The 21110-nt window shown below is 45.5% G+C and overlaps 1 protein-coding gene across 4 annotated transcripts in view; it reads right to left on the minus strand.

Annotated features, from left to right (window-relative positions):
* Window positions 1–9987: 9987 nt before the first annotated feature.
* Window positions 9988–21110, minus strand: part of SEPHS1 (selenophosphate synthetase 1) — a 30735-nt gene continuing 19612 nt past the window's right edge. For 2 of the 4 annotated variants that reach the window (XM_015146468.3, XM_077944948.1), the window contains 3 exons: window positions 19637–19736; window positions 14953–15165; window positions 9988–11944 (listed from right to left, as the gene is read on the minus strand). In XM_015146468.3, the coding sequence (XP_015001954.1) occupies window positions 11730–11944; window positions 14953–15165; window positions 19637–19736 (528 nt within the window). In that variant the 3' untranslated portion in view covers window positions 9988–11729. 4 annotated transcript variants of the gene reach the window in all.

Here is a 21110-nt window from a genome sequence, read left to right on the forward strand (position 1 = left end):
CTCCTCCCCGCCTCCCGCCTCGACCTCCCAAAGTGCTGGGACTACAGGCGTGAGTCATCGCCCCTGCCCCGCACCCTGTTTCTATTCCATCACCAGGACCCTCACTGCCTCCCGGAGGCTCGGGGACCCAGTGACCAGGCCGAGGTCACTCCGTGACAAGTGGCTGGGCCAGGACCTCACTCACGCTCCTAACGTCATGGCTTCCATCTATTTCACCCCACGTGACTGCTCCTTCCATTGACAGCTGAAAGAATAAAATCTTCGATTTAAACAAAAAGTTTGCCAGGCACGGTGGCTCGCGCCTGTAATCCTAGCACTTTGGGAGGCCAAGGCGGGCGGATCACAGGGTCAGGAGTTCAAGACCAGCCTGGCCAACTTGGTGAAACCCTGTCTCTACTAAAGATACAAAAATTAGCTGGGTGTTGTGGCGCACGCCTGTAATCCCAGCTGCTGGGGAGGCTGAAGCAAGAGAATCGCTTGCAACCGGGAGGTGGAGAATGCAGTAAGCCAAGATCGCACCACTGCATTCCAGCCTAGGACGGGGCAAGACTCCGCCTCTAAAACAAACAAACAAACAAACAAACAAACAAACAGGTTTTTAACCAGATGCGGTGGCTCACGCCCGTAACCCCAACGCTTTGGGAGGCCGAGGCGGGAGGATCACTTGAGCACAGGATTGCTAGAGATCAAGACCAACCTAGGTAACATAGTGAGAACACCTGATCTACAAAAAATTAGCCAGGCCTGGTGGCAGGCACCCGTAGTCCCAGCTACTCGGGAGGCTGAGGCAGGAGAATGGTGTGAACCCGGGAGGCGGAGCTTGCAGTGAGCCGAGATCCAGCCATTGCACTCCAGCCTGGGTGACAGAGCAAGACTCAGTCTCAAAAAAAAAAGAAAAAAAAAAAAAAAAATTCCAGACATTGTGTGAGGAAGCATTGCAAAACTTTCTGTTAGCTGTTGCATGTAGCCCCCAGTCACCTTCCCCACGCTTGCTCGATCTATCACGACCCTTTCATGTAGACCCCTTAGAGTTGTAAGCCCTTCAAAGGGCCAAAAATTTCTTTGTCAGGGAGCTTGGTTTTTTGAGACTCAAGTCTGCCGAAGCTCCCAGCCTAATAAAGGCTCTTCCTTCTTTAACCCCGTGTCTGAGGAGTTTTGTCTATGGCACGTCCTGTGACAGGAGGATCACCTGAGCCCAGATCGTACCTCTGCACTCCAGCCTGGCCAACAGAGTGAGGCCCTGTCCAAAAAACACAAAAACAAAAAACAAACAAAACTCCAAAACAGCAACAATGAAGTTTTGAAAATAAAAATAAAAAAATAAAAATGCTAAGATTCATCCCTAAAAGTCATATATGCCATTCAAAAGGGGTATTTCATTTAGTGGGACTCCAGCCCATAATATTATAAACAGTTCGGTAGGTCATTAAAAAAAAAAAAATGAATAAAATAAATGACCTCCAGAAAAGTCTGATGCAGACAGCCCAGTAGGGTGTAAATTTCTTAGAGAACTGGAGCACCTCTTTGTAAGATTTCTTTTCTATTCCGTAACTATGGATATTGACATAGCATTGCACTGTTTTACTGTCTCATTTTCTCACTGATTTTTTTTTTTTAGCTTAAGAGTTACTTCCAGAACGTCGCAGCACACGTTATCACTGCTTGCATGAGATGTTTATAGAATTTGGTGACAATGTCGCAGTCCAGGAGGGAGGCCCGCAGCCAGCATCACCAGCCCCTTCCCGTTTGCGCAGGCGGGGAGGAAAACGGCAGCGCCAGGGCTTCCCCTGGTCCCTCCCGCTTTCTCCGGGATTCCGCCCACCCCAGGGTCTCAGGCCAACAGAAGGACCCGGGAGGCCTCAGCAGCTCCGGACCTCATCTGCCCCACTTCGGCATCCCGCGCGGGAATGTGACCATGTAGGAGTGACCCGCAGCTCTCAAGGACCCAGCGGTTTGTCACGGTTTGAACGGAAGCGCGGGGCCTGGGGCGGGTGCAGGTGCAGGGTCCGCCTCTTTCTGCCGGTGGGAACCCTCATTTCCGGGTGGATACCGGCGAGGCGGCGTCTCCTTACTGCCCTCGCTTGGTGAGATGTGGGTACTGCTGCCAGGAGAAAAAAAAACTGACGATGTGAATTCAGTTCATCACCCTTTCCTTGTTTATTAAAGGTTGGGGACCCTGGCCAGGCGCGGTGGCTCACGCCTGTAATCCCAGCACTTTGGGAGGCCGAAGCGGGCAGATCACGAGGTCAGGAGATCAAGACCATCCTGGTTAACACGGTGAAGCCCCGTCTCTACTAAAAATACAAAAAACTATCCGGGCGAGGTGGCGAGCTGATTTTTGTATTTTTGGTAGAGATGGGGTTTCACCGTGTTGGCCAGGCTGGCCTTGAACTCCTGACCTCACGTGATCTGCCCGCCTCGGCCTCCCAAAGTGCTGGGATTACAGGCGTGAGTCACTGCGCCCTGCCTAAGACCTGATTTTTTGATGACTTCATAGCATTCTAGACTGTAGATTTTCCTGTACTCATTGAACCAACGCTCTATTACTATATGTAAGTTTATGTTTTCTTTTCCTTTCTTTTTTGCTTACAGTTGTAAATAATTTGATGAATATGCTGATTTTCATTGTTGGGTAGTCCCATGGGTATTTCCTTAGGTATTTCCTTAGGATAAATTATTTGACATAGAGTTGCTAGTCAAAGGCTATCAAACATTTTAATATTGCCAAACAAGTCTCAAAATGCTGTTATCAATGAGCGTTGATAATAAAACCTGAGGCCTTACCCTTTTTATTTTTTTTTATTTTTTCGAGACCAAGTTTTGCTCTTGTTGCCCAGGCTGGAGTGCAATGGTGCGATATCAGCTCACTGCAACCTCCGCCTCCCGGATCCAAACGATTCTTCTGCCTCAGCCTCCTAAGTAGCTGGGATTACAAGCATATGCCACCATGCCTGGCTAATTTTGTATTTTTAGTAGAGACAGGGTTGCTCCATGTTGGTCAGGCTGGTCTCGAACTCCCAACCTCAAGTGATCCACCGGCCTTGGCCTCCCAAAGTGCTAGGATTACAGGCGTGAGCGACTGCACCTGGCTGCCTTACGTTTATTTATTTATTTATTTATTTATTTATTTATTTATTTTTTGAGACGGAGTCTTGCTCTGTCGCCCAGGCTGGAGTGCAGTGGCGTGAACTCAGCTCACTGCAACCTCCACCTCCCGGGTTCACACCATTCTCCTGCCTCAGCCTCCCAAGTAGCTGGGACTACAGGCGCCCGCCACCACGCCCGGCTAGTTTTTTTGTATTTTTTAGTAGAGATGGGGTTTCACCTTGTTAGCCAGGATGGTCTCGATCTCCTGACCTTATGATCCACCTGCCTCGGCCTCCCAAAGTGCTGGGATTACAGGCATGAGCCACTGCGCCTGGCTGCCTTACCCTTTTAAAATCCTTGCCAATTAGGGTAGGCAAAAAATAAAATGACTTCATATTGTTTAAATTTGCCTATCTAGTGAGACTGAACAAGTTTTGAGCTCTACACTGGTCATTTGCAAATTTGTGAATTGCCTGTTGATTTATATCTTAGGGTAGGTTAAGCTATGCTGTAGTAATAAGTAAACCCTGAAATGTTAATGCCTCAACCAAATGAAAGTTTACTTCTCAGTGATTCTTCAGCAACGATTGAGAGATCCACAAGTCCATTTTGTGATGCTGCCACCTTAGTCCTGCATCCTCTGAGGGTGTCAATGGAAGGCAGTCACAGAAGGTCCGGACAGAATTCAAGAGACTACAGCAAGGCAGTGCCCAACCCCCTTAAAACTGGGACTCCAGTGAAAGGGTAAAATAATGAGACTCTGGAAGCCGGTGACTCAGAGAGAAATACTACAGAGCAGGGGTCCCCAACTCCCAGGCCGGAGACCCTTACCAGTCTGTGCCCTGTGAGGAACTGGGCCACACAGGATGGGGTGAGCAAGCATTCCCCCCTGAGCTCTGCCTCCTGTCAGATCAGCAGCGGCATTAGATTCTCATAGGAGCAAGAGCCCTGTTGTGAACTGCGCATGTGAGGGATGTAGGTTGTCTGCTCCTTATGAGAATCTAATGCCTGATGATCCATCACTGTCTCCCATCGCTGCCAGATGGGACCGTCTAGTGGCAGGAAAACAAGCTCAGGGCTCCCACTGATTCTACATTATGGTGGGTTGTAGTTGTTCCATTACATATTACAATGTAATCATAGTAGAAATAAAGTACAAAATAAATGTAATGTGCTTGAATCATACTGAAACCTTCCCCGGGCACCGTGCCCCAGTCCGTGGAAAAATTGCCTTCCACAAAACTAGTCCCTTGTGCCAAAAAGCCTGGGGACCACTCCTGTAGAGGAAAACACTTAGGAGATGAATCATGTACAGAATTTCTCTGCTGTTGTACAATGCAAGTATTTGGGATAGGATGTTCTCTAAAACATTAGTCAAAAACTGCTACGTGATCCTTGCACTATAGAAAAGTCAATTCCAGCTGGGCATGGTGACTCACGCCTGTAATCCCAACACTTTGGGAGGCCGAGGTGGGCAGATCACCTGAGGTCAGGAGGTCGAGACCAGCTTGACCAACATGGAGAAACCCTGTCTCTACTAAAACTACAAAATTAGCCAGGCGTGGTGGCACATGCCTGTAATCCCAGCTACTCCAGAGGCTGAGACACGAGAATCGCTTGAACCCGGGAGGCAGAGGTTGCAGTGAGCTGAGATCGCACCACTGCACTACAGCCTGGTTAACAAGAGCAAAACCGCATCTCAAAAAAAAAAAAAAAAAAGAAAGAAAGAAAAGTCGATTCCAGCCGGGCACGGTATCTCATGCCTGTAAAACCCACTTTGGGAGGTCGAGGGGGGCAAATCACCTGAGGCCAGGAGTTTCAGACCAGCCTGGCCAACATGGTGAAACCCCATCTCTACTAAAAATACAAAGATTAGCGGGGTGTGGTGGCGGGTACCTGTAATCCCAGCTACTGGGGAGGGAGGCTGAGGCAGGAGAATCTCTTGAACTCGGGAGGCAGAGGTTGCAGTGAGCCGAGATCGTGCCACTGCACTCCAGCTTGGGTGACAAGAGCAAGACTCGGACTCAAAAAAAAAAAAAAAAGAAAGAAAAGTCGATTCTGCCACAGCCTGTCTAGTGGCCCATATTTGCTTTGTGCACAAAGCTTGGTAGCTAGTGGTGAGCTGACCTTCCGCCCTGCTGGCCCCGGCTTGGTATGGCTGTGTAAGCAATTCTTGTTCACTGGTTTTAAAAATACCATGTTTGAGGCAACAGCTTTGTTTCTTGGCTGCAAAAATCTCTCCCCTGGTGAAGCAGCTACCCCGTGGGTACACGGCCTTGTGGTGGGAAGAATAATGGTCCTCCCCAAAGATGTTCATGCCCTAAGCTCTGGAATCTGTGGCTGTTATCTTACCTGGCAAAAGGGATTTTCCAAATGTGATTAACGTTGAGGACTTTGATAGGGGGATTACCATGTATTATCTGGGTGAGCCCACTGCAATCATGAGTCCTGAAAATGGGGAAACATTTCCTGGATGTAGTAAGAAACAGATATGCCAGCCAGGTGCGGTGGCTCATGCCTGTAATCCCGGCACTTTGGGAAGCTGAGTGACCCCCATCACTTGAGGTCAGGAGTTCAAGATCAGCCTGGCCAACATGGTGAAACCCTGTTTCTACTAAAAATACAAAAATTAGCCTGGCATGATGGGAGGTGCCTGTAATCCCAGCTACTCAGGACGCTGAGGCAGGAGAATCACTTGAACCTGGGAGGCGGATGTTGTAGTGAGCCGAGATCACACCACTGCACTCCAGCCTGGGTGACAGAGTGAGACTCCGCCTAAAAAAAAAAAAAAAAAAAAGAATCAAGCAACATATAGGACTGGATACCGGGTAATGGTCAACGTTAACATTTTATAGGCCCTTATAATTTTCTTTTTTTTTTTTTGAGACAGAGTCTTGCTCTGTTGCCCAGGCTGGAGTGCAGTGGCGCGATCTCGGCTCACTGCAAGCTCCGCCTCCTGGGTTCACACCATTCTCCTGCCCCAGCCTCCTGAGTAGCTGGGATTACAGGTGCATGCCACCATACCCGGATAATTTTTGTATTTTTAGTAGAGACAGGGTTTCACCATGTTGGTCAAGTTGGTCTCGAACTCCTGATCCCGTGATCTGCCCACCTCGGCCTCCCAAAGTGTTGGGATTACAGGCTTAAACCACTGCACCTGGCCAGACCCTTATAATTTTCTAGGGACCTATGCTTGTTCTAAAAATATAATAGTAGAAAACACACTGGCTTTTCTGCAATCGGATCACTAATAGAGTGAGTGAGTTTTCTGTTTCGTTTCTTTTTTTTTTTTTTTTTTTTTTGAGATGGAGTTTCGCTCTTGTTGCCCAGGCTGGAGTGCAATGGCACAATCTCGGCTCACCACGAGCTCCGCCTCCCAGGTTCAAGCAATTCTCCTGCCTCAGGCTCCCGAGTAGCTGGGATTACAGTCATGTACCACCATGCCCGGCTAATTTTGTATTTTTTTTCATTAGGGACAGGGTTTCTCCATGTTGAGGCTGGTCTCGAACTCCTGAGCTCAGCCTCCCAAAGTGCTGGGATTACAGGCGTGAGCCACCGCGCCCGGCCTTTTCTGTTTCTTTCTTTTTTCTTTTCTTTTCTTTTTTTTTTTTTTTTTTTTTCTTTTTTTTTTTTTTTTTTTTGAGACGGAGTCTCGCTCTGTCGCCCAGGCTGGAGTGCAGTGGCCGGATCTCAGCTCGCTGCAAGCTCCGCCTCCCGGGTTCCCGCCATTCTCCTGGCTCAGCCTCCGGAGTAGCTGGGACTACAGGCGCCCGCCACCTCGCCCGGCTAGTTTTTCGTATTTTTTAGTAGAGACGGGGTTTCACTGTGTTAGCCAGGATGGTCTCGATCTCCTGACCTCGTGATCCACCCGTCTCGGCCTCCCAAAGTGCTGGAATTACAGGCTTGAGCCACCGCGCCCGGCTTTCTGTTTCTTTCTATGAAGCTTTGATAGGCTTCATTACATGCAGTTTCTCCTAAGCATAAAACGCCCTCTGAAGGCAACAGGACTTAGGACAAAAACCACGGAAAGCATCAACTGTGTGTTCAGGGCTGGACGTCATATTTAAGGACTGTGAAACATAGGGAACCCTACAGCATCATCCTTACCCCGAATTCACAGACAAACCAAAGCATTTGGCATTGGCAGCAGGCTTGGATTCCAGGCAATTCCAGAACCTGTCTAGATGCCTATAGGAGCACCCTGTCTCACCTACTGTTTACTAAATGAAGACCTTGTGTAATCCATCCACTCCCGTCCTCATTCAAGACAGAGATTTAAGCATAGATAAGAGGATATTCCCATGCTTCACTTTTAACAGGACATTGGTGATTTTCATTGTGCCCCTTGGCATATTTCATGACTATGATTCATATGTGGATTCTTAATGAGAAAAATTTACAAATTACTGTTCAAAGTAAATTATGATGTCTATGCAACCACTACCTAAGCTAGAGGAAAAGGGTGGGCTGGGTGTGGAAGTGAGCAACTCAAGGATATATACACACACACAAATATACACAAAAACACACACGCAGACACGACAGGTATCTGAAGCGTTGGTGTCTCCGCTTGCTCTGTGACCTAAAAATAAAGTGCAGCACAGTATAGCTATTCTGGCCTCTATACAATTAAAACTAAGATTGAGAACTCAGATATAACTCTTTTAAAGGGAATGCTAAATTCAGACTGAAAATGACTGGCTCATTCATCTATAAACAGAACAATTTAAAACACATTTATTCATTATAAAGCATGCAGAACTTGGAAGACTATAATCTACTATTTTTAAAGACTGAGCCAAAAGTACATATTGCTTATACAATATTGCAATTTTTCTTGGACTGAAACACAATAAATACCTCAACACAGCCCGTGCAAATAAGCAGCTTCAATATTCCTTCACAGATTATTCCTAGTTCCTGAATGACTGACTCCACCATGATCCAGTTGCCTCAGGTTGTATTCACTAATTCTATGCATTCTAACAGATTGTATTTTTGGATGCAACTATACTATAGGATTTACAGAAAACAAATCAGTATACCAAGATAAATACACTTCAGTGCGAAGTTTTAAAGTGCTACCAGAGGGGCCGGGCGTGGTGGCTGATGCCTGTAATCCCAGCACTTTGGGAGGCCGAGGCAGGCAGATCCCGAGGTCAGATCCAGACCATCCTGGCTAACACAGTGAAACCCGTGTTAGCGAAACTCTACTAAAAAATATAAAAAATTAGCCGGGCGTGGTGGCAGGTGCCTGTAGTCTCAGCTACTCAGGAGGCTGAGGCAGGAGAACGGCGTGAACCCAGGAGGTGGAGATTGTAGTGAGCCGAGTTTGCGCTACTGCACTCCAGCATGGGCGACAGAGTGAGACTCTATCTCGAAATAAAATAAATAAAATAAAATATAAAATAAAATAAAATAAAAGGACTACCAGAAAGTCAAATCAACTACTTACTGTCCACCGACTTTTTAAATTTTATTTTTTGTAGAGACGAGGTCTCACTATATTGCTTAGGCTGGTCTCGAACTCCTGTGCTCAAGTGATCCTCCTGTCTCAGCAAAGTGCTAGGATTATAGACAGGAGCCACCGTGTCTGGCCTGTCCACTGACTTTTAAAATGTTCTACATAGATTTTGCCAAGAACTCCAATATTCAATGACAATCATTTGAGTCTTCATGGAGCTTTCAAAATACAGGTTTTTCTGCTTCTTTGCTGCGCCATAGCTCAGATGTGGGAAGTAAACAGAATGGTCAAGATTTGGCCAGAATGGTTAAGAGAATGGTTGAGGAAAAAATTCCTGCAAAATATGTTGCAAAAGGCTGGGCATGCTATCTCACACCTGTAACCCCAGCACTTTGGGAGGCCGAGGCGGGCGGATCGTTTGAACTCAGTTCGAGACCAACATGCCAAAACCCTGTCTCTACTAAAAATACAAAAATTAGCCAGGTGTGGTGGTGGGCGCCTGTAATCCCAGCTACTCAGGAGGCTGAGGCCGGAGAATCATTGGAACTTGGGAGGCAGAGGTTGCAGTGAGCTGAGATCATGCCACTGCACTACAGCCTGGCTGACAGAGTGAGACTCCGCCTCATAAAAACACAACAAAACCAGGTCCTCTTACTTTCCCTGCCTTCCTCTGCAACATTCCTTTGACATCAGTGGTTCCCAAACTTTTTTGGACATAGCCACATAGGGTCCTTATGTAAGACATTCCCAAAGTCCCACACCCCAGAAATTCTGATTCTGTGAGTCTGAAAAACCAGGGGCAAGAATGTCACCTTCTAACACCCCGGGTGATTCTAACACAGGTGGATCTGGGCCACTATGCAATACTGGTTTTTGTTTGTTGAGACTGAGTTTCAAAGAGCTTGTTTTTGAGACTGAGTCTTTGTCGCCCAAGCTGGAGCGCAGTGGTGATTGCAGGTTGCTCACTGTAACCTCTGTCTCCCAGGTTCAAGCGGTTCTTGTGCCTCAGCCTCCCCAGTAGCTGGGAATACAGGTGCGCGCCACCAAACCCAGCTAATTTTTGTATTTTTAGTAGAGACAGGGTTTCACCATGTTGGCCAGGCTGGTCTTCTCTGGACCTCTGGTCATCTGCCCACCTTGGCCTTCCAAAGTGCTGAGATTACACGTGTGAGCCACCATGCCCAGCCAACACTGCTTTAAAGACAAATTCGTCCTCTGGGGATCTTAAGACTTACACGGATCTCTAAGTACCCAACATTTTCTCTTTATACATAGCAATCTTCAAAGATTATTTCCAGAAGTACATACTCCACTTAGCTCCCTCCTGTCAATAGGCCTGCCACTGAGGAAAACACCAGCTCTCAGGGCAAAGGGCACAGGCTACACTGAAGTTCAGATTTAGTCGTTATTAAAAAAAGAAAAAGCTCAACAGTAGGTTGATCTTACTCAGAGGTTTCCAACACATTTTATTTTGCAGACCACTGGTTTGCAGCTTTTGAGGACCAACATCTGTATATCAATTCCTATAAAATGTCCCATCAATTTCAGTTCCGTAGCAGGCTCTTCCGAACTGCACACCATGCTTATGGTTGGAGGTCCAGTTACACATGCATAAAGGCTGCCCTGCCCGCTGGTTCCCGGAGGTCGCGTCCGAGTTAAAGCCTCTTCCAAGAGCTTGATCTTCCCAGGGGTCATTTCCTTTGGCAAAAAGTCAGTTTACATGTGCGGCTTTGATGCCTGTGAGCAGGAAGCACCAGAAACATGCAGGATGTGCTGCTTTTTCTCTCATGAAGGTGGGCACTTGAGGATCCAGTGCCCTTGTGCTTAATGACAGGAATCCCTCCTCATTGCTCAGTAGGTTAAAATATAAGGAAGCCTCCACTTTACGACACACAGATAACACCTTTTTAGATTGCCTATTTATTCTAGAACTACAAAATTTAATTCAAGAAAATATAGGTCCCATGAAAGACTTAAAAGTTTTATAAAACTAAAATCTAGTTTTTCCCGATAAATTGTACTTTAGGCAAAACCCTCCCAATGCTTCTAAAATAATACTAAAAGGGGCATCTGATTATACAAGAGCAATTTAAAAAATTAAATATTTATTTGAATAACAAGTTTAAGTTCGAGCTGCAATGTTGGCAATGCAGGTTTTTAACACAGATCACAAAAAGCGTGCACAAAAAAGTACTGGCGCAAAGGACAAAATAATGCTAAGAATTAGGCTAAACAGCTGCTGATTTTAAGAAAACAAAAGGCCTGAAATCACTATACAAAATATAAAATGTATTAAACACTACCATCCACAGAACAGTCTTTATTATTGATTATATTTAAAAATTATTTGCGTAATTATATATTGAATTGTAAATGAGTATTATACATGAACCTCCATTCGGAAGGCAATTCCTTGTAGCACTATAGAACATCTAATTACATTGCAAAAAGTATTCTTTTTTTGCTATCGATAAAACAGTTAATGATATTACTGTAAATATCAGGAAGGCTACAAAAAAAGAAATAAGATTTCTTTTTTGTCTTCAAAGGGTTTTCCATGCAGTGAAGAAGCACTTGCCGTGTTGAAATGAATGCACTACCGGAGAATGTTCTGGGTCCAAGATGCTCTTGAGAGACAAGACTAGGCTTTTCAAATCAAACACTCAGAGGAATCATGCAACCCTCCTATGACTGGGATATGACTGGGATATGACTGGGATACCGTCATGTGCAACTTACCAATGCTGGCTCTCCAGAAAACCATTCAAGACGCTTAAAAAAAAAAATCAGACTTATATGATAAATATACATAAAATGAAGACACCAACTGCTATTTGACATGACTACTGGTAATGTCTGTGCTATGTGAAAGCACCTTTAAAAAGAGCCTATGCGGCAAGAGATAAGTGTCTAAAGATTCAAAATGAATCAACAGTATTGGATAACAATATAATTCTCAACTCAGAAGCTGCCTCAAGATTAGGTGCATCTTCAGTTAATGTAACAGGAAAAAAAGGCAATGGATTTTATTTTATTAATTGTATCCACTTACAAACAGACCTAAGGTCACCCCGATGTGTAGACACAATGAGATTTTTGTTGTTTATAGTCTTTAATTGAAGTGATAAGGGAAATAGATCTATTTAAAATCAAAACCAAAGAGCTATTTCTGTCTAGATTAAGAGGTGGCCCCAGGTGTGGGATTCACATTTTGAGTGGCCACTTGTGGTGCGACCTCGATGATCCGGGGTTTGTCTATGATTCTGGCTGTGCGGTTGCCCTTCTCTACAATCCCAATAATCCATGCTTGGTGGCCTTCACCATATTTGGGGGACTTTATCTCTGCACAGAACCGAGCTGCTTGCTCACGTGGTAAACAGATCAGAAGGCCGCCTGGCAAAAGAAAACAAGACTGACTGTTAGTGTTGACATGACAGCAGCTTCTCTGCCTCTACTGCTTCTGCAGAGACCCAACTTCCATCAGCAACTTGCTGCCGCCTATATGCAAGTAGAAGCTTTTTTTTTTTTTTTTTTGAGACAGGGTCTCACTCTGTGGTCCAAGCTAGAGTGCAGTGGTACAATCACAGCTCACTGCAACTACAGGAATGAACCACGACACCCAGCCTAAGAGGTCTGTTCTGTGCTGTAATTAAGCAGTTGCTAGTAAACTCCTAACACACACACATAATACGCCCCAACTTTCAACTGTGAAAATGATCTCTTTGTGAACCACATAACACTGTATAGGGGTAAGGTGTTCGGGGCTTCAATAAGCCATGTGGTAGCTACTCTTTCCATGCTACACTGAAACAAATATTGACAAACAAAAGGGAACTTCTGATTCTCTACATCAATGTTCTCATTTTACTGAGAATGCTTTTTTGTATTTGACTCATCATACAGTATATGCCCCAAAGTATCTAGGTTCCAGTCCTGACTCTGTCATTATATCCAAAAGACAAACAGTATAAAATACATTAAAATGAACCTTTGTTGCTCTTTCCAGTAGCGAGGCCAGAAAAGTTTTTATTTTTCTAAGTAGAAATAAAAAGATGAGGAAAAACTGTAGTCTACTTCTACAAAATGTAAAAATCTTGTGGCTGGGCACGGTGGCTCACATGTGTAATCCTAGCACTTTGGGAGGCCGAGGTGGGTGGATCACCTGAGGTCAGGAGTTAGTTCGAGACCAGCCTGGCCAACATGGTAAAACTCTGTCTCTAAATTAGCTGGGCATGATTGCGCACCCTTGTGATCCCAGCTCCTCTGGAGGCTGAGGCAAGATAATCGCTTGAACCAGGGAGGCGGAGGCTGCAGTGAGCTGAGATCGCGCCATTGCACTCCAGCCTCCTGGGCGACAAAAGTGAAACTCCATCATTAAAAAAAAAAAGTAAAAACTTGTTATTTCTGAAGAAAGGAAACAAATTGAAATGGCTGGTAACATTAATCAATTCATGTAATTTCCATTCAGTGCCCAATTACGTGGCAGACACTATCCTGGCCAGACCCTGAACCAGCAGGGGAAAAAAACCCTGCCCTTTTGGAGCTTACTTCTAGAAAACGGTTTGTTTTTTTAAACGGGAGGCTGAAGGGTCCCCTGTAAAGGCGGTGAGAGGCCTGGCGGAGTCCTGAAGCCCCCTCGCCACTGTACAGGTCAACGTGACCAGGGCTTTGTGGTCCCAGCACTGTGGTCCCTTGCCCCGGCCTACTATGGAATCTCCCAGGGAGCCTTCCCACATACTGAGGCCCAGGCCCGCCCAAGATGCATCCCACTGTTTTTGGGAGGCTGGGGCTAGGCATGTGCATTTTTTTTTTTTTTTTTTTTTGAGACAGAGTCTCACTCTGGCTGGACTGCAGTGGGGCAATCTCGGCTCACTGCAACCTGTGCCTCCCAGGTTCAAGCAATAGTCCTGCCTCAGCCTCTGGAGTAGCTGGGATTACGGGGCACACACCAACATCGCCCGCTAATTCTTGTATTTTTAGTGGAGACGGGGTTTCACCACGTTGGCCAGGCTGGTCTCCGACTCCTGACCTCGGCCTCTGAAAGTGCTGGAATTACAAGCGTGAGCCACCAGGCCTGGCAGGCATGTGTATATTTAAAATCCCCAGGTAATTCCACTCTTTTGCAGGGTAGAAAGCTGAGTTCTAGAGGCAAGGAAATAGAAAAAGAGAAACTAAAACTGAAAAAGAGGTGGAAAAAGGTGGAAAAAAAAATAGGGAGACTTAAAAGCTGAAACAGTGACGGAAAAAGGAACAAAGGGGGCAAAAGAAAAATGGCACTTCAGGAGGATGCACCGTCTGGCTCCGGCTAGGGCCGCGGGAGCGGGAACGAAGGACGGCGAGCCTGTAGGCCTGTGGGTGGTGGCCTCAGCAGGCCATGCTGGAGTATCTGCCATGATGAAGGAGAGGACGTCCCACAAGTTCCGGCCACCAAATTAATGAGGAAACACAAGACGTGGCCACCAAATTAATGAGGAAACAAAAGGAGCTTAAGTTTAGAAAAATGACAAGGGATATAAAAAACTCCCTAGGAGTCAAAAACTATTGGGGCGTATGGTGTCAGACCTACACTGCTGTCTGACAGCTCTCTCAACCTACGCTTGCTCCATCTCCCATTTATCCTCCATTTACGTTTCCTCTAATAAATTATTGCATATCTTAAAAAAAAAAGCACTTTAAAGACATAATACCCTATTATATTCTTTTTTATTCTATATCATTCTCTTTTCCTTTTCTTTTTTTTTTTTTGAGGCAGAATCTTGCTCTGTCGCCCAGGTTGGAGTGTAGTGGCACAATCTCGGCTCACTGCAACCTGTCTCCTGGGTTCAAGTGATTCTCCCGGCTCAGCCTCCCAAGCAGCTGGGATTAAGGGCATGTGCCTAATTTTTTGTGTGTTTATAGTAGAGATGGGGTTTCACCATGTTGGCCAGGCTGGTCTTGAACTCCTGACCTCACATGATGTGCCCGCCTCAGCCTCCTGAGGTGCTAGGATTACAGGCAAGAGCCACCACGCCCGGCCCCTTTTTTTCCGTATCATTCTTAAAACAACATTAGACAATTTTCAAGGAAAAAAAATCACCTGTTCAAAGTAACCTATGGGTATTACAGTTAATTTCAAATGCAAAGCTTTCAGTAAAAACTGAATGCTGACTAATTTTCCTCATCACCATATTCTTGCATCAAAAAGAACACAGGACACTCAACTTCGGCAAGGCTGCTGCATCCTCCCAGGATGGCGGGGACCAGACCCACTGGGAGGAGGAAAGGCACCAGCTGCTACAGAGGCTGAGGTCGGCAGCACGGACCTTGAACAGAGTCGGGGCCCACTCGGGGTGGGAGTGCTGCTTTCTCGCCGAGCCTTCGGATAGCCTATTTAGTCCTCAGAAGCGCCCAGCATCCTGTACCTGAGGTCTCTGGGCAGGTCCCGTGCATGAGGCCGAACATGTTTCCACAGGCCTTGCTCACCGCAGCCATCTTGGCCAGCACCGGGAGGTTGTGAATTACAAATGACACCTCGTTCCTCTGCTGCTTGGCCAGGTTCTGCGCATGGCCCAAAATCCCGAAGCCCGTGATGTCTGTGGCCGCGTGGGCATTGAATGTGTGCATGAGTCCTGCAGCTGGGAGAGAGAAGGACGACTCTGAGAAAGAACACCTTTCCTCAACTCAAAAATCTTACGTCCACAATTGATCTGCAACTTCCTTCCTTGTCAGGGAGATAACAAATCGGAATAATGAAAATGCAACATTGTAAAATCAACCAAAGACATAATGAAATCCGAAAGTTCTTATTTCAGTTTGAACCACTTGAAAACTATTGGAAGCTTCAATCAATAGTAATTTTCCAGTAAACTAAAAAAATTATGCAGAGGCATGATGATCTCAGTGGAAGGTAAACCTACCAAGACCATCCGAAAACCAAATACCAGCACTTGTTTCTTTTTTTTTTTGAGATGGAGTCTCGCTCTGTCATCCAGGCTGAGGTGCTGTGGTGAGATCTCGACTCACTGCAACCTCCACCTCAAGTGCTCAAGTGATTCTCTTGCCTCAGCCTCCTGAATAGGTGGGACAACAGGTATGCAACACCACGCCCAGCTTTTAGACAGGGTTTCACCATATTGGCCAGGCTGGTCTTGAAATCCTGACCTCATGATCCGCCCGTCCTGGCCACCCAAAGTGCTGGGATTACAGATGTGAGCCACCACACCCGGCCAAGACTAGCCCTTTTTAAGGCCTCACTCAATATCAAGGTACTCCTGCTAGAGATGAATTGCGTGAAAGTTTATTTTTAAAAAAATGTTCTTTTTTAAGAGACACAGTCGTGCTCTATTGCCCAGGCTGGAGTGCAGTGGCATGATCATAACTCACTGCAGCCTCCTCCTCTTGGGCTCAGGCAGTCCTCCTGCCTCAGCCTCTCAAAGCGCTGGGATTACAAGTGTACAAATGTACAAGCCATTGCACCCAACCTATTATTTAATAGACTTTATTTTTTGGAGCAGTTTTGCGTTTAGAAAGAAATTAAGTGGCAAGTAACAGGAAGCTGCCATTACCTTTCACCCCAGGTTTCGCCTATATTAACATGTTGCATTAGTGTAGTGTATTTAAGTCAATACTAATACATGACAATTAACTAAAGTCATAGAGGACACTAGGGTTCACCCTTTGCTGTCAATTCTACATATCCAACATTACAGTATCACATAGAGAACTTTCATTGCCCTAAAAATCCTCAGTGCTCCACCTGATCCCCTTTCCTCTCTGATAACCTCTGGCCACCACTGATCTTTTCTCCATCTCTACAGTTTTGCCTTTTCCATAATGTCATACAGTTGGAATCTTCTGCATGGAGCTTTTTCAGACTGGCTTCTTTCACTCTGTAATATGCACTTAAGATTCCTCCACATCTTTTCATGGCTTGATAGCTCTTTTCTTTTTACTGCTCAATAATATTCCATACTACAGATACACTACAGTTTGTTTATCCATTCATCCACTCACCTACTGAAGAAATGAATGGTTGCTTCCAAGTTTTCGCAATTATGAATAATGCTGCTACGAAGATTTGTCTGCAGGCTTTTGTGTGAATGTAAGTTTTCAACTTTGAGTGAATATCAAGGAGCACAATCGTTGCATCATATAATAACATATTTAGTTTCCAAGTGGCTGTGCCAGTCTTCAGTCCTGACAGCAATGGATGAGAGTTCCTTCCTGTTTCTCTACACCCTTGCCAGCAGTTGGTATTGTCAGTGCTTTTGGTTTTTTTTATGAGACAGGGTCTCACTTTGTCACCCAGGCTGGAGTGCAGTGGTGCGATTACAGCCCACTGCAGCCTTAACCTCCTGGGCTCAAGTGATCCTCCCACCTCAGTTTCCCAAGTAGCTGGGGCTAAGGCGCAAGCCACCATGCCCAGCTAATTTTCTGTATTTTTCTGGTAGGGATGGGGTTTCACCATGTTGCCCAGGCTATTCTCAGTGTTTTGGATTTCAGCCATTCTAATAGGTATGTAGAGGCATCTCAATCATTGCTTTAATCTACAGTTCCCTATTGACGTACGACACTGAGGTTTCCTTTTATGCTTACTTGCCATGTGTGTATCTTCTTTTGTGGTGTCTGTCAAGGTCTTTGGGCCATGTTTAAATTGAGTTTTTTTTTTTATTGAGTTTTAAGAGTGCTTTGTGTATTTTGGATACCTGACCTTGAACAGGTATGTGTTTGGCAAAATTTTTCTCCCAGTGTGTGGCTTGTCTTTTCATCCCCTTAACAGTGTTTTTCACAGAGCAGAAGTTTTTTATATTAATGAAGCCAAACTTACCAATTTTTTCTTTAACAGATAGTGTTTTTGGTGTTATAAAGTCATCACCAAACCCAAAGCCACCTAAACTTTCTCTGATGTTATCCTTCCAGTTTTATATTGTTTTATTTAGGTTTACGAGTCATCAATATGGTCTGGCTCTGTGTCCCCATCCAAATCTCATCTCAAATTGTAATCCCCACATGTCAAGAGAGGAACCTGGTGGGAGGTGACTGAATCATGGGGTGGTTTCCCTCATGCTGTTCTCGTCAGGGTGAATGAATTCTCACGAGATCTGATGGTTTTCTAAGTGGCAGTTTCCCATGCTCTTCTCTGTCCTGCTGCCTCATGAAGAAGGTGCCTGTTTCCCCTTCACCATCCGCCATGACTGTAAGTTTCCTGAGGCCTCCCCCAAGTGAAACTGTGAGTCAATTAAACCTCTTTCCTTTATAAATTACCCAGTCAGCCGGGCATGGTAGCTCATGCCTGTTATCCCAGCACTTTGGGAAGCCAAGGTGGGTGGATCACCTGAGGTCAGGAGTTCAAGACGAGCCTGACCAACATGGTGAAACCCTGTCTCTACTAAAAATACAAAAATTAGCTGGGTGTGGTGGTGGGCGCCTGTAATCCCAGCTACTCGGGAGGCTGAGGCAGGAGAATCGCTTGAACTCGGGAGGCACAGGTTGCAGTGAGCTGAGATCACCCCACTGCACTCCAGCCTGGGTGATACAGTGAGACTCCATCTCCAATAAATAAATAAATAAATAAATAAATTACCCAGTCTTGGCTATTTATAGCAGTGTGAAAACACACTAAACACTCATTTTGAGTTAATCTTTATGAAAGATATAAGACCTGCATCCAGAATAATTTTTTTCATGTGAATGTCCACTTGTTCCAGCACCATTTAGTGAAAAGACTCGAGGCCGGGTGCGGTGGCTCACGCCTGTAATCCCAGCACTTTGGGAGGCTGAGGAGGGTGGATCACCTGAGGTCAGGAGTTTGAGACCAGCCTGGCCAAACTCCGTCTCTACCAAAAATACAAAAATCCACAGGGCATGGTGATCCATGCCTGTAGTCCCAGCTACTGGGAAGGCTGAGGCAAGAGAATTGCTTGAACCTGGTAGGTGGTGGTTGCAGTGAGCCAAGATCATGCCAATGCACTCCAGCCTAGGTGACAGAGTTAGATCCTGTCTCCAAAGAAAAAAAAAAAAAGAGTTTACTAGGATATATAATATGGGAAACATTAGTCATGTCAAAAGAATGAAAGCAGGCACTCTAAATACATATACTAACCACTTATATAGTGAAAACTTACACTAACCACTACTTTAAAACAATAGTAAACCAGCAGCCAAACGTGAAAAAGTCCTGGAAGAATACATAAAAATGCTAGCAGGAGCTGTTTTGGGTAGAGGGACTATGGACAACCTTTTTCTCTACTACTTTCCATTTTCTAAAAACTTTTCTATAATAAGAATATAATTCTTTTATAGTAGAAAAAATGTATAAAATAAATGGGAAGAGAAGACATATTCAAAAACGCTTGTTAAACATAGCGTGCCATTGTAAACTGTGATGAACACTTCAGAAGACAGTTTGGCACTATCCATAAAAGCCGAGCCAGTACTGATCTCTTACACGTCCATCAGAGAGGGCTGGGCCTAGGAAGTCCACAGCAGTCACCCCAGTGTCAAAACAGGAGAGCAGAGAAGGTAGTGGAAAAACCATACAGCAGTCAAAAGGAATCTACTACAGCTACATACAACAAGGAGACTCTCAGGAACAATGGTGGATAAAAACAAGTTAAAAAATGCAAAACTAATTTACTGCTTAAGAACACAAGGGCTGTGCAATAAAAACATTCTAAAATGCAAGAAAATAAACACAAAATTCAGTGGTTACCCCAAGCAGGAATGCAGGGGATGGGTGGGAGTGGGAGCACCTCTAGGCTTCCAAGGTCATGTTCTGGAAATAGCTCCAGTATATTAAACTTTCTGTATTTCCATTCTGAATGGTTTGCTTCCAAATCTTACATAGGTAACCCACACAAATGCTTTCTAGAAACAGTCCCTCTGGTACGTCAGAGGTTAGGACTTCCTTCTTTATCATAAAGCACTGTAAGTCGGGGACCATCTGCAGTGATCTATGGAACGCCAACCTGGTACCAGGAGAAGACGGTCTGTAGTCACTGGCCAAAAATCTGGCCACCTACCCTGAGACTGTATATGGCCACCAAAGCCTAAGACATTTACTATCTTGGACCCCTGGGACCGAAGCGCCCTTCCCGCCTGTCATACCTGTCCTGTTGAGCCTCGCCATGTTCATCATTGCCTCCTGGTAGGCCAGCTCTACATCTTCTTGGGTGACCACTAGTTTGATCTTATTCCATTTCTCAGGCTAATAATAGGAACATAGGTGAGGGAGAGAAAGGGAGGAAAATGTCATTAATCTTTACTTCCAGCCACTGAGAAATACAGCAACTTTTTCCTTATTTAACTTCTAGGGACTTTAACTCAGAAAAGTGAACTTTCCAACTCTGGTTTTTCCATGGATAGTATTTTAGGTGTCCATTAGACCTGTCAGCATGGCGTCTTTTCTGTTCTCATCCCACGTTTCTGTAATCAAATGCTGTGATGTATTGGGTATGTGTAGCCTAGCAGGACTCAGAGCAGCACTGCTGTAGACGCAGTGTAGTGTCCTGCTAGTGGAGAAGGGCTCCCCCATCCCTGACACTCCCTGCCTCGCCTGCTTCCAGCTCCCTGCTAGCTCAGGCCTGGGAGGTAGGGCTGGAAGGCGCCTCTGTGCAACATCCCTGCAATGGCCTTCCGCTCTGCTCCCCATCACAGGGAGAGGAGGGAAAAATCAGCTAAAGAAGGCCGGGCGCGGTGGCTCACGCCTGTAATCCCAGCACTTTGGGAGGCCGAGGCGGGCGGATCACAAGGTCAGGAGATCGAGACCACGGTGAAACCCCGTCTCTACTAAAAATACAAAAAATTAGCCGGGCGCGGTGGCGGGCGCCTGTAGTTCCAGATACTCAGGAGGCTGAGGCAGGAGAATGGCATGAACCCGGGAGGCGGAGCTTGCAGTGAGCCGAGATCGCGCCACTGCACTCCAGCCTGGGCGACAGAGCGAGACTCTGTCTCAAAAAAAAAAAAAAAAAAAAAAAATCAGCTAAAGAACGTGGCAGCCTTAGAGAATTTCTCTACCCTGCTACATCAAGCTAAGATATACCAGGCTGATGAAAGACGTGCAATTATTGATTATTCTCTTTCAACTGTTTCTCAGGACTGGTAGTTTCAGATGATAGTTGTAGAAATTAAATGCACCATGATACGTGAGAATATACCCCAATCTTATTAATTTGTGAGTTGTTATGGCAGTGAAGAAAACCAATCTTAAAGTATGATTATAGCTCACTGGAAAAATGACTCAGGAGACGTATCCTCATTCTAGATAGATTCATTCTCCACGAGAGAATTATTTATCAAAATGTTCTGAGTTATTAATCAGTTTAAAAAGCAAAACTACCAAACAAAAACAACCAAAAACTGCATAAAACAATTTAAACTGTCGCCAGGTGAGATGGCTCACACCTGTAATCCCAACACTTTGGGAGGCCGAGGCGGATGGGTCACCTGAGGTTGGGAGTTCAAGACCACCCTGACCAACATGGAGAAACCCCATCTCTACTAAAAATACAAAAATTAGCTGGGTGTGGTGGCGTGTAATCCCAGCTGCTCGGAAGGCTGAGGCAGGAGAATCGCTTGAACC

Source organism: Macaca mulatta, chromosome 9 (assembly GCF_049350105.2).
Source record: "Macaca mulatta isolate MMU2019108-1 chromosome 9, T2T-MMU8v2.0, whole genome shotgun sequence".
In the NCBI taxonomy this organism is placed as follows: domain Eukaryota; kingdom Metazoa; phylum Chordata; class Mammalia; order Primates; family Cercopithecidae; genus Macaca; species Macaca mulatta.